At 46.5% G+C, this 23,746-nt stretch overlaps 1 protein-coding gene across 1 annotated transcript; it reads left to right on the top strand.

Annotated features, from left to right (window-relative positions):
• The first annotated feature begins 46 nt into the window (after positions 1-46).
• FANCI (FA complementation group I) lies at positions 47-23,579 on the top strand. The gene is made up of 37 exons (XM_040077022.2): positions 47-176; positions 274-346; positions 893-1,023; positions 1,430-1,586; positions 1,665-1,722; positions 2,159-2,200; positions 2,461-2,584; positions 3,493-3,578; positions 3,756-3,888; positions 4,118-4,210; positions 4,713-4,849; positions 5,636-5,816; positions 6,400-6,487; positions 7,643-7,773; positions 8,407-8,477; positions 9,335-9,449; positions 9,849-9,971; positions 11,047-11,115; positions 12,175-12,276; positions 13,087-13,269; positions 13,364-13,485; positions 13,838-14,002; positions 14,258-14,437; positions 15,712-15,875; positions 16,288-16,364; positions 16,806-16,922; positions 17,637-17,688; positions 18,236-18,363; positions 18,492-18,560; positions 18,681-18,768; positions 19,070-19,254; positions 19,866-19,922; positions 20,006-20,065; positions 20,863-20,949; positions 21,977-22,072; positions 22,587-22,712; positions 23,443-23,579. The coding sequence occupies exons 1-37, from the start codon at positions 93-95 to the stop codon at positions 23,506-23,508; spliced, it is 4,020 nt and encodes a 1,339-aa protein (XP_039932956.1). The 5' UTR covers positions 47-92; the 3' UTR covers positions 23,509-23,579.
• Positions 23,580-23,746: the final 167 nt, after the last annotated feature.

The following is a 23,746-nucleotide window of genomic DNA, read 5'->3' as shown; positions in this document are numbered from 1 at the left end:
GGGGCGGGAGCTGTTCCCCGGGTGACGCGCGGGCACTTCCGGGCGGGAATTTCGGGGCGCGGAGCCGCGGCTCCGCTGTCCCGGGCGGCCCCATGGCGCAGCTCATCCTGTCGCTGGCGGCCGAGGAGAGCCCCGAGCGGCTGCAGGAGGCCCTGCAGGGCCTGGCGGAGGGCGAGGTGCGCCGTGCCCGCGGGCCGGGCGGGGAGGCGCCGCCGGGGCCGCTCCGCGGGCGGGCGGCGCCTCACGGCTCACAGCGGGGCCCTTCTCTTGCAGCTGGGTGACATGGTGACCAGGCAGGCCCTGAAGGGCAGGGAGACGGCGGCTTTGCTGAGAGGGATCTTCAGAGGTGGGTGATGTGTGAGCTGCGCTCGGCGGGCTGCGGCCCCAGCCCCGGTGGGTGCCGGAGGGTGCAGCCCGTGCTCGGCAGCGCAGGGAAGTGTCGCTTTTGGTCAGAAACCCCTGTCACAGGGGAGCACTACATCCCTAAATGCACGCGGGGAGATAGCAAAGCGGACTAGAGTTGTGGTGAGCCCGTGGTAAGTGCGATTCACCTTTGAGAGCCCTTCGGTACCTTGCAGTAGGACTGAGCTGGCCAGATAAAAGCTAATTGTCAAGCTGGTTCTTCTCAAAATGTTGACACTTCCTGATCTCTGGCAGCAAGTTGAGTGAACCACAGGATCAGGATGTGATAACAGGATGGCCAACTACTTTATCCCAGTAGCTCATTTCCTGTTCTCTGGGGGTTTTTTAATTTATTTTGTTGGATAGGTAAAATAGGAAGTTGCAGCGAGGTGACAGCTTATCCCTGCTGATTTCCTGGAGTTTAGCAACATGTTGTTACTTGCATAACTTTTTCCCCCATTCTCTTGTCCCTCTATTTGCTTGCTGCAAGGCTCCCCCTGTTCCCAGAGAAGCGGTGTTCTCAGGAGACTTCAGGTTTACAAGCACTGTGTCCCACTAGTGGAGTCAGGGGACCTGCATCTGGGCAAGGTTTCTGAAATCATAGGACTGCTGATGCTGGAGGTAAAGCTTCTTTGAGCCGGCTTTCCTGGGCTCTGCTGAGTATAATTTAATATGTAAATTGGGATACTTCACTAAGCCACTGAGGAAAATTAGCAGTATCTTTTCCATGGATCTTCCCTAGACTAAATTAGCCAGTATTGGAATTGGCTCTGTGTGTGAATTTGGTTATCTTTAGATATTTAGTCTTGGGCTCAAAACGCTAAACCTACAATCACATGATCTTGATTTATTGCTCTGTTCTGTAAAGAACCGTACAAAACAGAGATCTCAGGGTTGAATTTTCCTTTAAAGGGAGCATTTTCCCTCTAAGAAATTCTATCTTCTGCTGGGTTTTGGTGGCAGTGTGGATGTATATGTGGAATTCTGTGTACTGCCTCAGGCTCTCTCCTGTTGCGTGTTCTCCCAGGCCCGCCAGCTGCCAGGCCATGCGTTAGCAGAGCTTGCCAACCTGTTTGTGGATGTTATTAAAGGGGGCAGCCTGACCAACGGGAAATCCTTGGAGCTGTTTTCCACTGTTCTCACGGCACTGGCCAGTTCAAAGGAGAACCTGGCTTATGGGAAAGGTAACCCCTGTCAGCTCCTTCTCTGCAGCATGTCCTCCCTTCCTCTGCAATCAACTCCTAAGAGTTTTGTTTTTTCAGGTGAACTGAATGGGGAAGAGTTTAAGAAACAGCTGATAAATACCCTCTGCTCCAGCAAGTATGTATGTCTGGCAAGTCTTGGTTACCTGGCAAAACACCGTGTTTCACGTTGTGCTTGGAAAAAGGCATCACCATGACCTGTGTGTCCTGTCATCCTTGAATCTGTGCCCTCTGTGACAGTGTCTTCTCTAGCTGGGAAGGCAAAAGAACACCCTATTCCCAGGTTTTGTTAGACTGTTGCATGAACTGGTCTCAGGAAGTGCTTGTTTTTATTCCTTTCCTGGCTTTCATTATTAAAGGGGCTGGGGCAGTTCAGAACTATGGAAATGTGGGGGGTTAGATTGGTGCTGATGGTTTCTGGTGGAAATCTGGCTTCTAATTTTAGTATCAGAATGTAACAGAGAAATGGTGGTGTTGAATAATTGTGTAGGAGGGAAGAGCTAAATGATAATCCAGCTTGCTCTCAATCTTCCAACATATTTTTGTTTTACCAGGTGGGATCCTCAATGTGTAATACATCTTGCCAACATGTTCAGGTAATTCTTTTCAATATTGACTTGTGCTGTGGTGCTGTCTGTGTCCTATTTCACAAGCAGTTTGGGGCAAGTACAAATAGGAGTTCTGACCATACCAGGCAAAGTACCATGGATGATTGGTTAGTGAGCATCCACACTAGATCCATTTGGATCAAAACACATCTGGGAATGACATAATGGCTTTTATTCCATGTGGGAGTGAGCCTTGGCAAATAAACAATTTATTTATTAAAAAAAAAAAAAAATCTTTGATTTGACAGGGATATTCCACTATCAGGAGAGGAGCTGCAGTTTGTGGTGGAAAAGGTTCTTAGGATGTTCCCCAAATTAGACCTGCAGGAAATTCCCCCTCTGGTCTATCAGCTGCTGCTGCTTTCTGCAAAGGTAAAAGCTTACGGGAGCTGGATTTCCCTCAGGTTTATTCCATGAGAAAAAAAAATGTCCTGGGTGATCTATGGTCTTGGCAAGGATTCTGATTGTTCCCAAACCACGCTCTAGGGACACAGTGGAACATCAGTAGTTTTTTTATCTCTAACTCTCTCTAGCCTGAAGAAGCTGACTGCTCAGAGAAAGATGGGATCTCAGTCTTCCTTGTGGGAAAAGAAGCAAACCTTTGGGAAATAAGGGATGAACGCAATCCAAGCAGATAGCAGAGGACTGGGTTTTTTCAGTGTGGTTTTGCTCACCCTCTGTGATCTGCATGCTATAATAATAGCTCATGCACTGTGATTGTCTACTGGGCTGTAGTCTGACTTGTGCTGGGGATGTGTCACCTCCTGTGCTCTTCTCCAGAGCAGAGACTGCCAGGGACATCTCTGCCCTTTATCAGGGTGATCTGGCTCTTTCCCTTGCTTCACTTGTGACCAAGTCAATGCCAAAATGATCCAAAGACAAATGATATGTGTGTTATGGAGGGTCATTTTGGTCCACTGGCTAAAATGTATTGTTAGATTTAAAGCTAGGAGTCTGAAAGCCTTCCCAATTGATTAAAACATAAAGGATCCTTTCTAATTAATAACAACTTCAAAAAAAAAAGAAAAAAATCAGAACACCTGAGAGCTTGAATTTCTTCCAGCAATTCGATAATGCAGTCCAAAGAAATAAGTGCAGTCAAAAGAAATGTGAAAACTTGAAATCTGGAAATGAGCCATACAGGAGCTCTCCCCTGCCTTAGCAATTCATGGAGGGAAATGAAGGATACCCTGAGATTTGTGATAGGGGTGGGAATTGAGTATTGTTCTCTGGGATGCTGCTGGCCCTGCAATGGCTTAATGTAACATCCTGCCTTGCAGGGCAGTAAGAAGACTGTTCTGGATGGAATCATCAGTTTTTTCAATCAGCTGGATAAGAGACAGAAGGAAGAAGAGAGGGTTCCACAGTAAGTTCTTGCTCTGTCACCCCCTTTCTTTACTGCCGGGGTATTTGTAGTCACACTGGTCCTGCCCACGGCTCCTTCAATTTGAACAGTTAAAACCTTGTACAAGAACATCCTTCTTGGTCCATAAGGAATGATTCTGGCTTTGGATGGCTTGTTATTTTCTGGTAAAACTTACAGGTCAGTGGACCTTGAGGTGGCCACAATGCCCCTGGACCAGCTCCGCCATGTGGAAGGCACCGTTATTCTCCACATTGTTTCTGTCATCAACCTGGACCAGGACCTGGGCGAGGAGCTAATCAGACATCTGAAGGTATGGCAAAGATGGAGCAGCCACCGTTCTTGAAGATACTGAAGCAGGGTTTAAAAACTTCGTTTATTATCTGGACAAGGGATTTAGTAATTTTTATGATTGCAGTCATGTTCTCTTTAGTAAGTGCTGTAATGTGTTTGAATACACATGTGCCTGATGGCTTCCTGGATTTCCAGGGTGTTTCAGTTGAAGATAACAAGTTTTCTCACTGCTCCTTACTGTTTCCTAGACTGAGCAACAGAAGGACCCCAGTAGAGCCCTGTGTCCCTTCAGCGTGGCCCTTCTGCTGTCAGTTGCTGTAAAGCACAGACTGCAAGAGCAGGTATGTGCTTGCTTACCTTGCAGAGAGCTTCCATGGGGATGCACTCTGCACTCCCTGTAAAGGAAAGGAAGCATGGTTAGGTCAGAGTCCCATCAGAATTAGGCTTAAAATGCTTTCAGGATGCTCTTGGGTCAGCAGTTAGATCATTGGTATGTTGTACTTTACTGAACACTGTAAGAGACCCCAGAGCAATATCACAATTTTCCAGAGTAGTGATTCCTGTGGGTTGGTAATGTAGGATGAGAAGAAAAGCAGTCTTATTTTTCTAATGTTTTGGCTCTGTGGTGGCCACATGAAGAGCATCTGGCAGCAAGTCACCCTCCTTGAGGCACTTAATGAGACTGGTGAATTTGTCCTGACAAAGAAGTGAGTTAAGATTTTTGGCAGGCTGTAGTGGAACTTGTGTCTCGTGCTGGCCGGTGCTCTTACTGGAACATACCCAAGACTATACAGGTCCCATTTCAAAGATCATTTCCTCACACTTAATGATTTTATATTCCAGATATTTGATTTCTTGAAAACATCAATCACAAGAAGCTGCAAGGACCTGCAGTTCCTTCAGGCCTCCAAGTTTCTGCAGGATTTGTTTCCTCAACAATATGATATAACTGCTGTCATTCTGGAAGTGGTGAAAAATAGGTGAGTTGCTGCCACGTGCTGCAGAACATTCAATGGACTTTAGGAGTGGGGAGAGTTTCAGCTTAGTTAAAACACTCTGGGATGCTAAATACTTCTGACCATGTGCCGGCAGGGATCAGTGTCAAAATCCAAAGGTTTTATCCCAGTTTTATATTAGCGAATTTAAAAAAAAACCAAAACAACAACATGCGGCTGTATAAATCTGCTCCTTCTCCCTCAGATCTCAGGGTCTGGTGGTACAAAGGATTAAACTGATCAGGGCCTAATCTGCAGTGTGAGTCATGCTGCTGGCTGTAGTTTGTGTTCTGATCAAGGGATGAGGAATAGGTACACTGTGAAATCTGGTTCACTGGTTAGTCCTTTAAACATCCTGTGGGACAGCTCGGGTCTGTGACCAGTTGTCCTTTAGTTTGATGAGAGGCATTCCTCTTCTCTCTTGTTCTCCAGCTTGAAGATCTTGACATCAGTAGGGTACTTGTGCATCCCAACTGTAGCCTGCTGTTGTGTTCAGGTCAGACTGAGGTCATTCCCGATGCTGAGGAAACCTTTGTGCTGAAAATGAATTCTGATGGAGAGCCAGGGCTGCAGAGATGTGCTGGGCACCTGTCCCTCAGCCTAAGGACAGTCACAGGGTTGTGAGGGCTGTCATCTTCCCTGCTGTCATCAAGTGTCTCTCACTGCTGCTTTGGACCCTGGAATGACTGCAGAAGATTTTACCTCTGCTCTAATCTAAACTTTCCTATGACTAAGTTGTTTCTTTCCTCCTCTATTTAATGTTTTCCTCAGTGCATTTGGTTGGGACCATGTTACTCAGGGCCTGGTGGATCTTGGCTTCAGCCTAATGGAATCCTATGAACCAAAAAAACCCTTTGGAGGAAAAGCTGCTGATAACAGTTATGGCCTTTCAAAAATGCCAGCCCAGCAGGCTTGCAGACTGGGAGCAAGTATCCTGCTGGAAACGTTTAAGGTAATGTAGGTTTTGGAGAAGTTTTGGTGGGGGGAGAACAACTCTGCTCTTACTCTCTCCTGGTAAATAGTGTCAAAACCTTGCCTGCTATATCCATTGTGAGTGTTTTGCAAACAATGCTAGATTTTGTCTCCTGTTTGCCCCTTTCCGTCTGGAAGAGGCCCTCCTCTCGAAGATCTGATTCTAATCTGTTCCAGCTGTCATGATTCTTGTGTAATCCCTATTACAATTTGCAAGAAACTGCAGAGGTAGAGAAGGTAGAGAAATTCAGAGGTACAAATAAAATCTGACAAGGTGGGATTAAAACCCACTCATCTTCACCAACTTGGTAAATTTTCATCCCATAGATGATTGGAGCCATTATGTTCTGACTGTACTGTGTGTGCCGTGACGTGCTGGTTCTGATTGTCCTGGGATGAAATCTGAATCAATCTGTATGGATATAGCTGAAAGGGGACTTCTGGTGACCATCCTTGCTTACCTGTCAGACCTGGATTTGCTTTGTACTGTGCAATGCCTATGCTGTGAAATACAGGAATCTCTTAAAGGTTTTGATTTTTATTTATTGTTCTTCCTCATTCAGGTTCATGAGCCCATAAGAAGTGATATTCTTGAGCAGGTCCTGAATAGAGTCCTCACAAAAGCAGCATCTCCTGTCAGCCACTTCATAGGTAACAGCAAAGAGAGAGAAGTGTGCTCTGCTTTTTCAGACAGTCACAACACAGCTCATCAAAACACATTATAGGATGACAGAATTGGGGTTGAGTTGGATGGGAGCTTTGAAGGTCATCTAGTCCACTGCCTTGTGCTGAGCATGGAAGTCTTCCACTGGACCAGGTTGCTCAGAGCCTCATCCAACCTAACCTTGAATGTTTCCAGGAATGGGGCATCCACCACCTCTCTGGGCAACCTGTGCCAGCGTTTCACCACACTCACTGTAAAAAAATTTCTTCTTTATATCCACCCTGAATCTATCTTCTTTTAGTTTAAAACGATTAGCCCTATTCTTATCACAACAGCTATTGATAAAATGTCTGTCCCCATCTTATAAACCCTTTCTGAGTACCAAGAGGCTATAACCAGGTCTCCCCAAAGTCTGCTTCTCCAGGCTGACCAGCCCTAACTCTCTCAGCCCATCTCAACAGTAGAGGTGCTCCAGCCCTCTGAGCATTTTTGTGCCCCTCTGGACCTGCTCCAACAGGTCTCTGTCCTGCTTGTGCTGAGGACCCCAGAGCTGGACACAGTACTCCAAGAGTGGAGTAGAGAGGGAGAATTCCCTCCCTCAGCCTGCTGGCCAAGCTGCTTTTGATGCAGCTCAGGATGTGATTTGGTTTCTGAAGCTTCCTGCTGAAGTGACCTGTAGCCAAAAAAATCAGTTGTTCCTTCTCCTCTGATTGAGGTATCAGCTGCATCAGATTGCCTTGTATTCATCACAGGTGAGAAGTATGTTTGCAGGCAGTTGCCATGGAACAGCTGACGCACAGAAAGTCAAAATCATCAGTCAGATGCCTGTTCCACATTCCCAGCCTTGCCTTCTCCTCGTCCTTGGGCTTGGGAGCCCCTGGGGCTGCTGGGGCGTCAGTGCTGCAGCCTCTTCCCTTACACCTCAGTGCCCTCTGGTGGGGTGAGGCCCTTCAGCTGGGCTGGGAGCATTTTTAATGCTTGGTGCCTGCAAACTCAGCTTGTCAATGCTCATTTTATCATGACCTCTCTGTGTCATGGAAGGTCTTTGATTAGTCTGTAATTGTTAGCTCTAGAGACATCTTCTGCTCAGGCTTTTCTGGCCCCTTGGCATCAGCTGTTCTTTTTGTCCTTTTATTTTTCAGACTTGCTGTCCAATATTGTTGTGTCTGCTCCTCTCGTGCTTCAGACTTCATCCTCCAAAGTCACAGAGACCTTTGACAATTTGTCCTTTCTGCCCATTGACACAGTGCAAGGGCTCCTCCGGGCAGTACAGGTAAAGCTTTGCATTTCTGCGTGCATCTCCTCGCTAGTTTAGTTCCAGTGGCAGCTCTAGGCCACAATTATATGCATGATCTGATAACCCTCCTCATGAAATAAGCCTTCATTCTCTGCTGTGGGTTGTTCTGTGTAGCATGGAGCTGTTCTTCAAGCATGGATTTGCACGTGCCCTCTAGCAAAAAGCATATGGTGTAGGACCAAAACTGCTCTGTGCTGACCTTTCATCTGGAAGATGCCCAGATGCTGCATCCTGTAGAAAACTAAGTCTACAGTATTTAGCTGAACAGCTGTAGCTGTCACGTTGATTTTTCTCCTTCCAAGCTCCATGTCAGTATTGCTGTTTGCCTGGGCTGAGGTATTGCCCTGGTGTTTTAACTTTTACCTGCTTTGTCCAACCTGGGGATAACAGTTATTTTCCTAAACCCTTGCACTGTGTCCTCACTAACCTGCTAAGAGCCACAGCTCTATGGGTTTTCTTGTCTATTTTTAAATGTTTTGGTCTTCCTACTGTACTGATGACAGTACTGAAAATGCAGGGCCAGATGGGCCTGAGGAAGATGAGCTCATATGCCCCAAGGGCTTGGCATGCCTTAGTGCTTTTCTCTCCAAAGGTTATTTTCCTTTCCAGCCTCTGCTCAAAGTCAGCATGTCAGTGAGGGACTCCCTGATACTTGTTCTCCAAAAAGCTATCTTTTCCAGGTAAGCTGGGGAGGGGATTCTTTGAAAAAAAATTCTACAACTCATTTATGGCTTTGGAGCAGAAGTATTTTTTATTTTGGCTAAGTATCTTCTTACAGTGTTTTTCCCATAACTAGATAGTGACATCTCCTGTCCCTTTAGCCTGGAATCGTGGTACAGTCACAGCTCCGCTGAACTGAGACACAAATCCCAACCCCCATCTGAATGAATGGGCTTTGCAAGTTCAGAAAGCTGTTGGGAACTCCAAAAAGGCAGAATTAAAACCAGTTCCAACATGTGTCTAGCACAGCTGAATACATCCAGGGAGGGTCTGGAAGGAACCACTGATCCCTTACAAGCTGTTGTCTTGGTCATGCTTTGAGCAAACCATCCTGTTGTAATTGTAGACTGGATTTTGTTGGCCAGTGGCTGTCTGGTTATGAATATAGAATTGAAAAATTCAGGATTATTTTTCAAAGCAAAGGACTTGGTGTTGAGAAAGACTTGGTGTTTCTGTGAGCAAAGCAACACAGCAGTTTTTATTAGGAAATTTCCAGCTCTGACGTCTGTGACACTCTCCCAGCTCAAGGGATATTTAATACTTGGGTCTTGGCCTAGGCTCTCCCTGAGTGCGAGCACTGTAAGGACAGAAAGGAGACTGAATATTGTGGGAGTGTAGAGCAGGGGAGTTTCCAGCAAACTGCCCAGCTCTTGACTGTTTGGGACTGTACTGCCCTTCTGGGAAATACAGTTGTACATGGCCCAGTCACTCTGCATTTGTGGCCTTTTTTTCATTGCTGAGTTGATATTTTATGTGCTTCTGAGGTTCTTGCTTCCATGTTTCCCTATGTAACCCTCTTTCCTGTCCCAATTCCCAGGCAGCTTGATGCTCGTAAAGCTGCAGTCGCTGGCTTTTTGCTCCTGTTGAGAAATTTTAAGGTTCTGGGCAGCTTGTCCTCTTCCCAGTGCAGCCAGGCCATCGGTGCCACTCAGGTAAGTGCTGTTCTGCAGTCCCTGTGTGGACATGTGAAACACTCTGGTGTCTAATATGCACTGTTTGAAACAACTCAAAAGGGAAGTGTTCCCCCAGAATGGAAATACAGCTTTAGTAAGGATTAGTCCTGGAAATCCAGTAAGGATTTCCTTCCTGTTAGGAAAGCTTTAGGAAGTTCAGTGTGCAAAGAGAAGCTGGCCTAGAGGTGTTGCTTCTCAGAGCCATTCTCTCTTACAGCACCAGTGTTCTGGGAAGCATTCCCACTGCCCCATGACAATGATGAGGAGCCTGGCAGCACAAGGACTGTCTCAGTGATTGTTCAGGGGCCAGACCCTTGCCACCTTGCTCCTGTGTTGTGATATCGTAACCAGAATAACGTGACTAATGTTCCTTCTCAGGTCCAGGCAGATGTTCATGCCTGCTATAATTCTGCAGCTAATGAGGCCTTCTGCCTAGAAATCCTGGGCAGCCTGAGGCGATGTTTGAGCCAGCAAGCAGACGTTCGACTCATGTTATATGAGGTAAACATGGTTTCTTCTGTCTCTTAAACAGCCACAAGCTCTTCTGTGGTCTGATTCTTCTCTAGCCTCAGGTAAATAACAACCATGTTATTGTGAAAAATGGCCTTCCAGCTCAGTTTTGTTCTTCATGGGGCACGTGGAACATATTTTCACTCCTTCTGCTGCTGGGTTTTTTTGACCATTATAAACCCAAAGACACGTTGATGTATCTTCTTCAGCTCATGCATTGTTTAAGAGCAAAAATATGTCAAAGTCTTTGTTGCTGTGGTAGGGCCTAGGGGTTGGGAAGGATAGTTGATGCCCTGTGAGGAGGAGTGGGTAGATGAGGAGCTGTTGAGAGTTAATTATGGGCTCCAAAGGAAACCCTGTCGGGAGAGTGGGGAGAAACTTCCTTAGAGACTGCATCGGGGATCTGTCTTTTCTCCTCTTCCTTTCCAAGTTTCTATAAAAGCTTGGCTGCAATTAGGTCTGTTGTGATACGGCCATTTTTGGGTGCATATCTTAGGTTGTGTTATAACCATGGGGTACCACCTTGACAAAAAAAACCAACTGTGCAGGTCAGAGAGGTTTTGTCTCCTTCTTGTCTTGGTTTGGATTGACCTTTGATGAGCTGCAAGTTCTGGGTGTATTCGTCACTGTTGCTAGAAAACTTGTGCTTTTTTTCTCTGCTTTATCCATCCACTGAGTTTTCTCAGTCTGCAGGATTTGGTGCCTCCTACAGTTTCCCCACTGGCTTGTTTTGCCTTTGAAGCAGGCCTTCACAGTTTGAAGTTGGATCTTGTGCTAGTGTTAAATAGCAGTGAAAGTCACTCTGGGCTTGATGCCACCGCTGCTAGGGAGATACAGCTTGTGAGAGGGCCCCTGTGAGGAAATTCATACTTTTTCTGATTCATACCTTCTTTCTGTGGTGCCTTTGCTTTGCCAGGTATGGAGTTTTACACTGAGCACATTGTTACTTCCTCATGGTTCCTTGCGGTGCCAAAGTGTCATTGCTATCTTGTGACGCCAACTTATGATGCCTGTGGTTCATTTTCTCTGCTGTGTCAGCCAACCTGCCCTTCCTTCCTGTCTCCAGGGTTTTTATGATGTCCTTCGCAGGAACTCCCAGCTGGCCAGCTCGATAATGGAAACACTCTTGTCTCAGGTAAAGACCTGCTCCATGGTGGGGCTGCTAAGACTCCTAAGAATTCTGCACTTCAACCAGTATGGCAAACAATTCAGGTTAAATATCGTTCTCCCTCACACTGGAAACCTGTTTGAGTGCTGTGACACTTCCCTAAAGGGGCGTTCAAACCCCTGCTATGCTGAGAGAGCAGACCAAGCAAACATCTGGAGATGGGTTCATTTCCTGCCATAAGGTGGAAGAGGAAGGATCTCTAGGGGCTCCTTCCAACCCTTCAGTTCTTAGGTGCTGTGGGAAGAGTGAGCCCAGAGAAGTTCTCTGTGCTCTCCCTGTTCCTTAGCAGTGCACAGCAGTTACCCTGCTGTAGCTCCCCAAGGATATGTGCTGACACAGTAATTACTGTTGCTGTCCTCCCATCGGGAGAATACCCAAGTCCATGTAGGATCTGGGAGGATTAACTCATCCCCCAGCAGTGTTGCTCATGGCAACAAGACAATCACATTCCCTCAATCCATTGGACAGGCTGTGCTTTCTTTGAGACAAGTAATTTTCTTCCCTTTAATCATCCAAAGAGTTCATGCTGACTAATTCCAGCTTTCCCATGACAGTATAGGGTCTGAGAAAGGAACATGAACAGAGCCAAGACAGCTTTTGGGTAACAGAGGGCACTTAATAGTAGTAAGTTGGTGTAAAGGTATAAAATTTTATAGCATCATTATGTATCCATAACTTTCTATAGCAGCAGCAGCTATTGATCCTCACTGTTTAAAGGAGAGGTAACACAGCAGGTGGGGTGCAAGTGATGTTACTTGTTGAGGTAACACAACAGCTAGTGGTCAGCTAATCTTGTTTTAGGGCACTTACGTGTCCTGGCTGAGGTACAGGAGCACCTCAAGAAGGGATTTTAATCACCAGTAGAGCAGATGACGTGGCTCATGTACTTGTATAGTCCCCTTATCACAGTGCCAGGTTCTGCTCTCTAGAATGGGGTACAAAGATTATTGTACTCTGTTTTCAAGCATCCTAAGAGGCTCGGTTACCAAGTAACTGGTTATTTTTATTTCTTGTTTTCTGTGACAGATAAAGCAATATTACTTGCCCCAGCCAGACCTCCTGCCTCCACTCAAACTGGAGGGATGTATTATGGCTCAAGGAGATCAAATCTTTCTGCAAGAACCACTGGTAAGGGCTATATTGGTTGGCCACAGCTGCAGGCTCATCTGTTACTAGCATTTTAGTTGTCCTCCTACATGAGCTGAATGCCTTGTGCTTCTTCAGCCTCTTCTAGCCTGGAGCAATTCTTTTAATGGCACCAGAGCTGGGCATCTCACCCCTGCCTCAGGCTATTTATTAGAGCTCCCTAAGCATAGTGGTTGTGGGGACCTGTGTGAAAAATGCTCTAGGAATAGTGTTCTTCTGTTATCCTCTATTGAGTTCACCCTGCGGGTTTTTTTTCCCTCCTTTAACTTAATTCCACATAAAATAGTTGTGCAGTGTGCGTTTGTGTGGCAGGGAAAGAATTTATCCTTTGGTTTTGCTCCTTTGAAATTGTTGGAGATGAGACCTCAACAAACTGTTGGACTTCCAAGGGAACAAATTCAAATTAATCTTATTGTTATCCTCTAAGGAAGCTTGTGTGCAGTAGCAAACCCAGAAAGGGCACAGACGTGTCAACCAGAGTGAGAGTCCCTTTGGAAATTCCATTTCTGTCTCCTTCAGTACCTGAGGTGGTAGGGTGGGGGGAGTGATGGGAGTTGAGTCTTGACATCCCATCTAGAAAAGCTCAGGCAGAGAGCGCTGTCTGAAGCTGGAACTGGGTGGCTGTGTGAGATTGCTGATCCCCTCAGCTTGGGAATGAGGCATATCCTCGAGACTCAAGGCAGTTACAAAGGCAGCTACAGCTCCTGACATCCCACCATAACAGCCTGGCCCATGTCCACTTCTGTGACCTCCAGCTCAAAGGCTGAGTGTGACTGTGGCTGCTTCCTCCAGGCCCACCTGCTCTGCTGCATCCAGCACTGTCTCGCCTGGTACAAGAGCACTGTGCGTCTGTGCCAAGGAGCTGACGATGACGAGGAGGAGGAGGAGGACGTGGGATTTGAGCAAAACTTTGAAGAGATGTTAGAATCTGTCACACGACGGATGATCAAGAGCGAGTTGGAAGACTTTGAACTGGTAAATCAGATTTTGGGTTTGACTCAGTGGGAGAGGACGCCGAGTTCTTGTCAAGTTTTGGAAAGATTTTTCGCTTGTTTCCTTTACCTCTCAGGATAAATCAGCAGATTTTTCGCTGTCTTCTGGCGTCGGTGTGAAAAATAACATCTATGCCATTCAGGTGATGGGAATTTGTGAGGTTCTGATTGAGTACAATTTCAACATCGGGAATTTCAGGTAAAACCTTAAATCTTACCCTCTAGCGCTAGCTGTGCTATTATTTGCCCAGCTCTTTGGAGTACAGCCTCATTGCAAGCACAGGATGGTAGTGCCAACACAGGATCTGAGTGTGAGTTCCTCGTGGCACAGCCACTGACAGAGCCTTGGGGGGTGTTTTCCTTTGGAATGTCGTGTGTTGTGGGAGATGGGATCTGACATTTTGTAGAAGAGCAGGTTGAGGAGGATTGGGTGAGGTATACACTGTTGGGGAGGCAGGGAGATGTAATGGGTTTCATCATTTAGGTAGAGTCAAATGGGAAACTCCAAGAATGCATTTTCTCCATTAATGCTTTCTACTATTTTATTGCAGTAAGAACAAGTTTGAGGATGTCCTAGGCTTGTTTACATGTTACAACAAACTCTCTGAAATCTTGAAGGAGAAAGCTGGAAAGAACAAATCTGCCTTGAGCAACAAAACTGCACGGAGCTTTCTGTCCATGGGTTTTGTGTCTACTCTGCTCACAGCTCTGTTCAGGTGAGAAAGTGTCCAGTCCTCTGTGGAGCAGAGCCAGACATCAGCTCAAAGCATGTGTTAGTGTGCATGGAAAGGCTGGTGCAACTCTTATCCTCCGAGTGTTCACTACAAGCTACCAAAACAAAGGATCTTTTCCACCCTCAGTTCAGCCAGAGATTTTACTTGTGAATGCATATTAAGTTTTGGGTCTCATAGGCCATTCCTGAGCTTCCTCTGTGCATCCCCAGTTCTCTGACAGCTCTCCTGGCCCTGCAGGGACAATGCCCAAAGCCACGAGGAGAGCCTGGCTGTGCTGCGCTCCAGCACGGAGTTCCTGCGCTACGCGGTCAGTGTCGCTCTGCAGAAGGTGCAGCAGCTGGAGGAGACGGGACAAACGGACGGACCGGACGGACAAAATCCAGAGAAGATGTTCCAGAACCTCTGTAAAATCACACAGTAAGTCAGTGTGGCATGTGGAGACATCAGCAATGCGTTTGGGGGGTTTAGTTCTCAAGGTAGGGAGTTGAAAGAAGAATGCAATCTGTAACAGTTTCAAACTGTTGTTGTTGCTGGGTTGAGGTCACTGCCTTTCTGTGCTCCTGAGAAATCAAGTGGAGGCACTGCAGTTTCTGTGCCACAGTGAGTGATAAAGCTTTAATTACTTGGCCTGGAAGAACCAAATGCCGTCAAACATTTTCAGCCTCTTTCTGACTTCCTGTTCATCTCTCATTGTCATAGAGAAGGTAAGATGATTACAGGCTGGATTCTTGAGGCCTCTGGAATGCAGCAAAGTTAAAATTCACTTCGAGCTACAGAACAAAACAGATGTATGAGGGACACAAGCTTTAGAAAGCATTTGTTTAGGACTTCTGCGAGATGCTTGAAGACATTCACGCATCTAATCCTTCAGAAATCCAAGAATGTGAACCATGTAAATGTCTTTTGGAATCTAGGTCATATCTGCATGGGGTCTTTTCAGAGCCCAGTCAGCAGAGAGCACAAAATGCAAATTACCCCTGCCATGCATAATGCCGGTTTTGTGTCTCACCCCAAATAATAGAGGCTATTTTTGTTGCAGTCATTAGGACTACATGTGAGCTACATGTTTTGCGTGATTGGACATTGAAGCAGAATAAGATCATCTGTGCAGGCAACAGAACTAATGAGAAGAAAGGAGAGGGAACAAAAAAGGGAAGAAGTAGGGTTAGGGAAGCAGGGAAAAGATGTTTGCCTACAAAGAGAAAAGTCTCCTTTGGGCCAAACAATTTTGCTTTCCTCACAGCTTTTTACTTTGCTTTGCCTGCCTTTACCTTTCTGATTTTATTTATAGAGAACCCTGTAGTGAATTCTGACATTTCACAGACCTAAACTGCCACAAGAAAAGCTCTTTTTGGTCACTGGTGGATTTGACACCAGTGGTCAGGGTAGTCTGAGAAAGAGGGAAAGCTGAGTGGAAGAAATGAGTGTATAAAGATAGATTGAAATGGGATTGGAAGGTCCCTTGGCACCTGGAAAGAATTAAATTATTTAGCTGTGCAGGAAGAATGCAGTAGCTGTTTTGCTGACATTGAAATAAAATCTTCTTAAAAAATATCTCTTCCCCCACTCTTTTCCTATAGGTAAAAGAACTTCCAGTTTAGTTATACTAAAAATGCGATCCTAAGAGTAGAATCTGTTCTTGCCCTATGCAGCCAGCTTTACTGGAGTAAATCTCATCTCCCATCCCACAGGGTTCTGCTTTGGAGGTACACTTCAATTCCCACCGTTGTTGAAGAATCAGGGAAGAAGAAGGGCAAAAGCATTTCACTTCTGTGCTTGGAAGGTTTGCTGCGGATCTTCAACACGATGCAGCAGCTGTACTCTGCCAGGATCCCCCAGTTTCTGCAAGCCCTGGGTAGGCACGTGGTACAATCCTGCTCTGGTTTCTGCCCTCCAGGTTCCAGCCCATGTGTGGGCAGGTAGGGACTCAGCACCCTTTATCCATAACTAGGGAGAGATGGGTCTGGTTGTTGTCCCTCAGTAACAAGGTGGGCTTAGTAGCATAGATTTTTCACACCAGTGACAAGTTCTAGAGATGTATTTTACCTGCCTTTATAGAGCTCCCAGTCTGTCAGCAGAGGATAGCTGGGGTCTGGTACAGCATTCATCTATTTGAAGCCTGCCCTTAACATGTTTTTCGGCTCACTGTGGTTCTGCAGTCTGTATTCCTCCTCTAGCTGTGAGCAGTCTTTCCCACTTTTGGAAATAAATCCTGTATTCTGCTCTTGGCATTTAGGTTTTTTTCTGCACCTCTCTGTCTCTGCCAGATATTACTGATGGTGACGCAGAAGAAACGGATATTAATGTCACAGAGAAAGCTGCCTTCCAGATCCGACAGTTTCAGGTGAGTACCACTGTGTGCTGCAAGTGTTCCAAAGCATTTGGGATTCTGGCAGGAAACACTGCTAGCTCTCTGTTACTTGACCACGGGGTTGAGTATGTGATAGCAACTGTGGCACTGATTCACTGGCAGTTCAGCAAAGTTTCTGATCCCTAAGGAAAGCTTCTTCAGAGTGCCCTACAGAGCTGGGTGGATGTGTATTTACAGAACTCTAGGTTCTTCAGTGCAGCTTGAACTTACCTGAGCATTCTAAAAGTCACACTGACCATATGCAGGCCTGTATCACTCCTATCAAAAATCAGCACTTGTTCTTGAGAAGAGTCCTGGTTTTGTACTCCTTGTCATTCTCCTTGCTGCTGATCCCTTTATCTGCTTGCAGCCTCTGGTTATCTGCTTAGGCAACACATATTCACACTCAGGGAATGTTCTCCTTACCCTAACCAGAGGTCCCTGGTGAACCAGCTCAGCAGTGCTGAGGACGACTTCAACACCAAGGAAACGCAGTCACTCATCACCGTTCTCTCCACGTTGTCCAAACTCCTGGATCCAGCCTCACAGCAGGTACTCCTCAGCCTTCACCTGGTGCCTGGCTGTCATAGCCGTAGGTGTGGGAAGGAGATTATCCAATGGGGTTGGCATCTGTGGGCTCTGGCATGTGTGTCCTGCCTCCTCGCACAGACACACCAGTCAGAGGGACAGTTCTGTTACACTGTGAAGGGCTCTCCTGTCACACACCTGCAAGGACACTTAAGAGGAAGTTGTCTTGCTATCCCACTCCTGCACTTTCTGATCCTGCCTTTGGGCACCTGAATGACTTGTTTGCCTGAGCAGGGACTCCTAACATAGTCTAGTTGTGGTGTGGCCTCCACATGGGAGCAGAGGCAAAAAAGGCCAGCAGACTTGTGTCCAGTCCAAACTGGCTGAGTGCCTAATTCCTTCCATGCAAGGAGTCATTTTCTAAAGTGCCCTAATTTTACAAGCTAGGAACTGCACTAACGGTGCCAGAAGTCTGGAGTCATCATTTACCTTAAATTAAATGGAGCTGTTACTCTGTCCAAGGGAATATATAGCCATTACCCTGTCCTGGGCCGCAATTTTTGACACTTAGTAGGCTAAGTGTCCCTTGTGGAATTTCACAGAGCACAGCTGGGTTCTCTACTCATCTTCCTCTGCTGTGATTCATTGTCTTGAATTTGTAGTAGTAGTAGTAGTAGTAGTAGTTTTGTGTTTTGAATTCCGTTTCAAAGTCATGCTATCTTTTCTCCTCCTAAATAGTTCCTTCAGTTCCTGACTTGGACAGTCAAAGTTTGCAAAGAAAATGCTCTTGGTAAGTAAGCTTTGAGGAGCGTGTTTAGATGTGATGTGTCAGGTCTGATATTAGACCCTTACATGCTCTGTGCTGGTTTTACCTCTTTGTCAAGATACATTCAGGTCCCATTCTTTGGCAGATTGCCACAACATTGTGATTATGAGTATTAGAGAGGGAACTCCATCTCTAAAACTATTAGCATTTCTGAAGGAAAGGAAGCCGCTCACATACTTGACTTATCTCCCTTGTTATATAGGCTCAAATCAGGATTTATACTCTGGAAACACAGTACTCTTGCCAGGGTTGGTATTGCACTTGCTCAGTGCTTTTGGTCACCATTTTTCTGTGACAAAACAGCTCCAGTGGGCCATAGTTCCCCTTGCCCTATTATATGGGATGCCTGATATTTTAAACCTTGCTTTTGTAGCTGGGGTGTTTTGATAGGATTTTCACCTACTGTTAAACCCATACTGAATCTGAGACTTTCCCTCACTGGGTGTCTGATGTTCCTAAGTAGCTAGGCAAGCTCTGCACCTGGCACTGTGTCACTTTCTCTTCCCCACAGAGGATATTTCTTGCTGCAAGGGTTTGCTCTCTCTGCTCTTCAGTGTCCATGTTCTCTACAAGAGCCCTGTCGGTCTCCTGCGAGAGCTTGCACAAGACATCCACGCCTGCCTGGGAGATATAGATCAGGTATGATGCAGGAGCAGCTGAGCTCTTCAGCACATAGTGCTGTCAGAATTGAGTGCATCTCTGGTGCAAGCTATGTGACAGCAGTTCAAGTTTTACTCAGCAGAATTTGTTTTCTCTCCTCTGCCCAGGACATCGAAGTGGAGGGTCGGTGCCATTTCGCCGTAGTGAACGCCAAGACTGCAGCCCCCACTGTCTGTGTGAGTCAGAACAGTGTGTGACACCTGCAGTGTCTGGGCTACTGTGCTTGGAGCAGCTTGCAGGTTCCCGTTGTGGCAAACTCCTCCAAAAACGTGTTTTGTTATTGGTTTCTGTCTCAGCTGCTGGTTCTGGGTCAGGTGGATAAGGTCCTTGAAGAGGTGGATTGGCTTATCAAGAAGCTCACCAGTCTGGGCTCAGACACATCAGGTAATAAAAGTGATCCAGTTCTTACTGTTACACCTTTGCCAAAAACAGATAAAGACAGAGAGCAAAAAGATATTTGAGGATTTTGAGACAGCGTAATCTGAGGTCAGGTTAAACTCTCCCTTGAGCTGGTTCCACATGAACAAAGATAAGGGTGTTGTCATAAAATCTCTGCTGTAATTATTTGCCCCTTGCCCCACTGGGGCTTTATGCATCAGACACAAAGATGGTTTTTTGTGCCTCCCACCTGCACAACTGGATTCATTAGATATATATTCACCAGACATTCATCTCCTTCTTCTAGAAGACTCCTCTCAGGCATCAAACCAAACTCAGGCTTTGGAGAAAGGTGTAATTCTGCAGCTGGGAACTCTTCTGACAGTCTATCATGAGCTGGTGCAGACTGCACTCCCAGCAGGGAGCTGTGTGGACACACTGCTGAGAAGCCTCAGCAAGACATACACAATTCTCACCTCCCTCATCAAACACGTGAGTGTGCTCTGCTGACAGTGGCCTGCCTCTGAGATAAAAACCTTCTCCCCATCTGCTGCAGCAAGCTCATACTGACCCCTGGCAGCAGCTATGCTTGGGACTGCGCTGTTGATCTCTTGCAGGAGCTGAGCCCTTGTTCTGTTGGCTTTTATGCCCTCAATTTTGTGACCTTTCTGAGCAGTGATGGCTGTAGCAGTGGAGATAAAAGGAAAGCTTCTCTCCAGCTGAATTTGGCTTTGCAGGGCTTGGAGTTGCTGTTTCCAGTGTGTGCTGTTGGTTCCTCTACACAGCTGTGTGCACAAGGAAGGGCACTCACAAGTGTTCTCACCAGCCCTGCACTTGCCACTCACTTCCATGGCCTGAAGCAGAGCCTGGGGGAACTGTGCCATGAAACACAGGCCTGTGGAGCTCCTTGAGGTGGTGACTGCCCCAGAGCTCTCCTCTCACAGCTCTGGAATGCAGACATGGCATTTGGGATAGAACATCCACTGGAGAGGATAGCTGTGCAAATCCTGCCCTCCCCACTGTGTCACTATGAGCTGCTTTGAGCTCTGCCCAGATACAGGGTGGGAACAGCACACCTAGGAAAACTCATCTTTTCCTTGCAGTACATCCAGGCTTGCCGCAGCAGCTCAAATACGATTCCAGGAAGACTGGAAAAGCTGGTGAGTGTGAGCAAACTTCTGGGGAAATGGCTCATTGCCTTGAGTTGGGACTAACACCAGCCTCTCTCTCTGCTCCTTTACAGGTGAAGCTCTCGGGTTCCCATCTGACCCCACAGTGTTACTCATTCATTACTTACGTACAGGTAAGGCCGAAATTAACTGGCAGAATCACAGGCAGCCTATCTGATGCTGAGTGGTGTATCAGCTTCAGTACACGGGCACCCTTGGGGATTATTAATCTTCTTGACATGACCTGAGTTTCTTACAGTTCAAGCTTTACTTTGTCAAATATAGTATACGACATTTCAGCACCGTTGGGACTGAGCATGCTCATTTCTACTTGAGCAGGGAAGGAGCTGGGTTTTAGCTGGGTTTTTTTTCCCCCTCTGTTCATGTGGGGTTTTTTGGATGAGATTAATACTGCTGTTAACCACAATGGCAAATAAAGGTCAACAACACTGCAGTCATCACAGTGTGAAGTAATGTGGGTGCCAAAGACTGCAGTGCTGGAGCTGGGATTTATTTGCCTGGAGAGGAACTGGCTACTTGTGTGAGAACCACAGGAACGGAGCAACATATTAGGGAAGGTGTCATGGTGTGCAGAGCTATCACTACTGGGGACTTCTCATACATGCACATTTCTGAACGCATAAATTATGACATTAGTTTCTTTCTTGGGTTTTTTTGTTGTTTTGTTTTGTTTTGGGGGTTTTGTTTGTTTGTTTGTTTTATTTTGTTTTGTTGGGGGGGGTTGGTTTTTTGGTGGTTTTTTTTTTTTTTTTTTTGAGATCACACTTAATTCCACCCTTATTGCTACCTTTCTGTTATCTAGCTGGTAATGCTGTTAGCTGGCTAGAGCAAGGACTTCTCTGGCCTCTCTTGGCTGGCCTTTCTTCCCTGCTTACCCTCTAATGACACATCTTTTGGCATCCTCCTCCAGAACATTCACAGTGAGAGCTTAAGCTTTGTAGAAGAGAAGAAAAAGAAGAAGAAAGAGGATGAAGCTGCTGCAGTCTCCACAGTAATGGTAAGACTGACTCACTTCATTAGAACATGGGCTGTAGTTGTAGGATCACATACCTTGAGGCTTGTGGTACCTGGTGGCTCCTTACAGATCACCAGACAATCTGTCATTTGGGCCTTTAAGTAAAAATCAAATTTAATCTACTTCAGAGAAAAGTCTAAAACAGCACAAACAAAATACAACCAAAAACAACAAAAAAGCCATCTTCACTAAAGAGAGCTTAAAATCTCATGGACGTGAAACAAAGGTCAGTCTGGATAGTCTGCCTTGTCTGATATTTTTATCATTTGGGGTAACCTATGAAGCTACAGATATGGGCTAATATTTTGGAACCGATTGCATCCTCTTAAGTGTTTCTTAAATTTATCAGTACATTTAAAGATGAAGAAAGGAATGGATTCCACTAAAGTTAAGCAGTTGAAAATAGCTGGATTACTTGTTTGGGAGCAAGTGAGCAGGCTGGCAGGTTCCTGCTCCTTGATGTCCTTTGTTTGTGCTCCCAGACAGCATTTCCTCCGTCTCGCCAGCTGTCCCAGCCATTCCTGTGATGTTATGGGTTTAAGAGCCACAAGTATGACCTTCCTAGCTCTTCCCTGAGTGTATGGAAACAGGCTGAAATGCTGCATGTCCTTTACCACTCTGTCAGCATGGGGAGCAAACACCAGTGGTGGTAAATAAGCTGGACAACAATGTGGTGAAACGTCAGGGTGCTCCTTGCTTGGATGGCCCGTGCTTGTGATGCCTTGGGAGAGCTGGAGCAGAGGAGCTGCTGACAGGGATATCAGGGCTGTGGACTGCAGGCAGAGCACAAAACAATGCACAGCAGAGCCTCACTGCAGAACCATCCTGGGTATCAATTTAAATTGTGACAATTTAAACAGTGACAAAGCTGGCAAGGCTTGCTGGGTGAGGCAGGACTAGTACAGAAAAAGGCTGCTGAACTCTTTTCTAAACTGGGAATGTTGTGGTCTTCATGTCATGTTACAGTGCCCTTCCAAATCTGACTCATCCCACTCCTCTCACATTTCAGGCCAAGGTGCTTCGGGAGACCAAGCCAATCCCAAACCTGATTTTTGCAATTGAGCAATATGAGAAGTTCCTTATCCATCTCTCCAAGAAGTCAAAGGTAATGTAAAGCAGAGACCTTCTGTGACCTGAACGTGGTGGAACAGTGGGATCAGTGGCACAGTGGAGGGCTGTTGTTCAAGTCTCTCCTAATGCTCAGATTATGAAGCTGTAAGGATCTTTCAGCCCTTGCCCATGCTCCTGGCCCAACACTGCTGAACTGCTGCCACATTAATAGCAGCCCTTGCCAACATCAGTCCTGCCTGTGACCTGTGGTTCCTGGTGGAGCAGGAACACGCACACCTCGTGCCAGCTCTCATTCTCCCCCAGTACCACGAGGTTCTACATGAAAGTGAGAGTAGCTGGCAATGACTTGGCTTTTGGGAAAATGGAAATGGGCTCCTGAACTGCATGGGGGCAGGTGCTTTTTCACCCACTTTGTGCCTCAATCCTGCCTTATTACTGTGATGGACTCTGTCCCAGTGCTGTGCAAAGGACTAGGCAGGGTAGAAAACAAAACTTAAGATGCTCATGGCGTAATGTTTTCCCTGCCTGGTTCCCCCTGGCTGCTGCAGGTGAACCTGATGCAGTACATGAAGTTAAGCACCTCGCGGGATTTCCGCATCAACGCATCCGTGCTGGACAGCGCCCTGCAGGAGCAGAACTCGCTGGATGCTGAGAACGAGCCACACAACAACCAGGTCAGAATTCACTTAGCTGCTTTTACTGACAGGTTTCCTCCTTTTTAGAAGCCAGCTGTATTTGTGAGTTGTGTGAGGTTAGAGCAGCTAATCTTCCTTGGCTTAGCTCTCACTTTAATACTAAGCTGATAGAGAGGAGTGAAATGTTTCTCTCAGAACACCCCCTACACTCCAGCCCTCTGCCTTGAGCAGCCTTTATTTTCATGCACCAGCTCTGTGTCCCTGGTCTTGGGGAAGTGAAACTGTTGGCCAGGATCAGACCTTTGCAGCACGATGCAAAGTGGTTTTGTATGCAAGTTTTTGTAGATAGAGACCTGGCAGGGCAAATTCTGCCATTCTCCTCAGACCCATCTCTACTACATAGTGCTGGTGAAGGCAGTGCAGACTAAGAAAAATAAACAATTTACTCTGCTGATTGTCCAGGTTTTTATTGGTGCTTCTGTCCATATTTTCCTGAGTGTTTTAACAAGCCAAAACCCAGGACAGAATCCATGTTCTGTGCCACTGGTAGCCTGTGGTCTAAGTTCCAGCATGAACTGGGGAGGGGGTGGCCCATGGGAAAAACCTCAGTGGCTGACAGGAATCCCATAATCAGGTCATTTTGTTTGTGAGAAAAAAAGAGCTAAATCCTATTCTGCACAGCTGGCTTCTTGCTCTAGGTAAACGCTCCTTAGGCTACTCACACAAAAACATTCACACTCCACTGCTGCTCTCTCCCTCCCCTCTCCAGAGCAGCACAGCGGAGCAGACAGATGAGAATCAGGAACCCAAAAAGAAGAGACAGAGAAAAAAATAAACTGGGGTCGCTGCCACTGCCTCCTCACAGTGCCTGTTCCATGGTGGACTCGCCTTGGTCTCAGAGGCTGCAGATAAGGAGATGATGGTTTATTGCTTCTCTTGCCAAATACTTGTGCCTTCTTCCTTTGTGTCCACGGGAGCGACTCTGGCCCCTGTCTCAGGGTTTACAGCTGGCTGCTGCCATCAGAAGTGCCTCTGCTATTTGAATGTGCTGCTAGGAAAATCTTCCCCAGGAA

Source organism: Hirundo rustica, chromosome 13, assembly GCF_015227805.2.
Source record: "Hirundo rustica isolate bHirRus1 chromosome 13, bHirRus1.pri.v3, whole genome shotgun sequence".
Taxonomy (NCBI): Eukaryota; Metazoa; Chordata; class Aves; order Passeriformes; family Hirundinidae; genus Hirundo; species Hirundo rustica.
The sequence above is the reverse complement of the archived record's forward strand: the minus strand, read 5'-3'. Positions and strand labels throughout refer to the sequence as shown.